The sequence below is a fragment of the Aedes albopictus genome, chromosome 3 (genome assembly GCF_035046485.1).
Source record: "Aedes albopictus strain Foshan chromosome 3, AalbF5, whole genome shotgun sequence".
NCBI lineage: Eukaryota > Metazoa > Arthropoda > Insecta > Diptera > Culicidae > Aedes > Aedes albopictus.
Window position 1 is genome coordinate 235,884,360 of NC_085138.1, and position 2,038 is coordinate 235,886,397.

Consider the following 2,038-nt stretch of genomic DNA (forward strand, 5'->3'; position numbering starts at 1 on the left):
TGCATTGGATTCAGGGGGAGGGTCGCCAACTGGTGCGGTTTGACCAGGGAGGACATTTTGCAAAAAACCCTGGTTTGCTGACCTAGCATGACTTATGAGCTTACTTCTAGACCCTAACTGAGATTCAAAGTGGCCTGGATCTCCTGCTACTAACCGTGGTTTTGGTGTGCTGGTTTGAACAGATTCTACAATTGTTTGCAGCCTGACATTAGGGGAACTAATTCTATTTCTGACCTGAAAAAAAAAAAAAAATCCTACGTGCTTCTGCGCCGTAGACAATTCGAGAGCACGGGCATCCACGATGTTCGACGCACCGGAGCTACGATCGATGCGGCTGCTGGGCCTGATTCTGTTGAAGGTACGGTTTGTGTTACCTCTAGTCCAACGTCGGCATAGGCTACTGCACACCGCGGTTGCGATGAACTTGTTGCTCCGAGCTGCTTGCTCGCTACCGTGGAGACTGGCCTTGATGGGTTTTCGTTCTGGATCACTACGTTGCACGTTGTTTCGAAGACCGCTGGGTTGTGCTGTACGGAAGAGTGGGACTGGAAATCTTCTGGCTGAACGACGACTCAATGTGGAACAGCTCTGTCCTCGGCACTTGGTATTCCGGTAGAAACCCCAGTTGGTTGGGTCGATTTATCAGGTTTGACACCGCTCTCCGACGCTTGAAGCTGGAATTCTCCTTGGTCACGGGTTTGATCGTCGTCAGGAACAGGATTGGATACTGAAACGGTGGCCAAGGTGGCTTCTGGGCCCACCGACTGCCTGGTTGTTCCAATCCACTTACTAGTGTTTTCTCGGTCGATCCTGGAGCTTACTCTGCTCCTAACACTACGGTTTTCCTCCTCTGCCTGAAGCTGGGCTTCGAGTGTTTCGAGCTTCTGCTTCTCGAAGTCAGCCTCTATCTGCCTACGTAAACGCTGAAACTTTTCAGCATCTTCTAACTCCTGCAGCCGGGTTTGCCGTTCTGATTCCAGCTGTTGCAAGCGCAGCGTCAAACGGGCGGTGCTCATGCTACTGCGGGTAGCCGAGCTGGATCGTCTACTGGACTGGTGTGATGAAACGGTAATGGCCTCCAGTTTCTCGATGCACCTCTGGCAGGTGAAACTCCGATTTGTATCGGCAATCGAGTCGCTAACATCGCCGCATGTGAAATGCACGTATCCGTCGCATTTATCGCATTGGACAAGGTCATTGGCATTGTCCGGCCTGTCACACATCATGCAATGAATTTCCAGATCCATTATCTGGAGATGTTGCTACACGTTAAATCCAACCTCAAAATCTTTGAAGATTTGTTAAGGACAAATCTCTCCGTCTCCGATCAATGAAACACCTCTTTTTCAGCAACATTCAATGCAGCTTCAAAGCTAGAATTTTATTTTACGTTAAGTTTAAGTTAAGTATGATAAAGAAGATGAGCACTTACATTTTGGTGATCAAACGGAATCACAATCGGAATTATAGAGGTCTGTCTCAACGTGGTTAACTTGGGATCTATTTTAGAATTTAATCATTAATAATAATCGTATAATCAATATAATGCCATCATACCTTTAGTTGCTTAGTGCAAGCGAATTCAAATTTAGATCGATTTTTAATAAATGCACCGCTACAACTATCAAATTTTAGTTTTAATTTCAACTTATCTTCAAATGACTTCTGCTTTATCCAACTTCCAATTCATTTGTCTCCCCTCATATCTCCCTTTTACCCCTAATCCTGCTCCATATTTTTGACAGCTGCTAATCCAATTATGCTCTCCTTTTTTTTGTACGGGGCGTAACCGGAGCACACTCTTCGGCCGGCGAAATCGTCGAGGGGTTCGCCAACATTCTACTAGAATGTTGTAGCTTTCATTTGGTGCCAGGATTATCGAAATCGGTTGACAGACGGCTAAGATATTTATTATGATACACTTGGTCAAAAAATTCAAAAGGTTTAGTTGTATAAATCCTAAGTACTCTTCGAAAGATATCTCTGTAACCAAATGTCCAAACGTAATAAAATTTCTGGGCGATTTACTAGGATGCTG

The 2,038-nt window shown here is 45.3% G+C and overlaps 1 protein-coding gene across 1 annotated transcript; it reads right to left on the bottom strand.

The window, feature by feature from the left end:
- Positions 1-348: 348 nt before the first annotated feature.
- LOC134289835 (uncharacterized) lies at positions 349-1,778 on the bottom strand. The gene is made up of 2 exons (XM_062856456.1): positions 1,433-1,778; positions 349-1,373 (listed from the first exon to the last, which is right to left on the bottom strand). Exon 2 carries the CDS (start codon positions 1,245-1,247, stop codon positions 573-575), a length of 675 nt encoding a protein of 224 aa, XP_062712440.1. The 5' UTR covers positions 1,248-1,373; positions 1,433-1,778; the 3' UTR covers positions 349-572.
- Positions 1,779-2,038: the final 260 nt, after the last annotated feature.

What these genes read in the sequence shown, in the direction of transcription:
- LOC134289835 (XM_062856456.1), bottom strand. Translation starts at nt 1,247, where the DNA reads ATGGATCTGGAAATTCATTGCATGATGTGTGACAGGCCGGACAATGCC.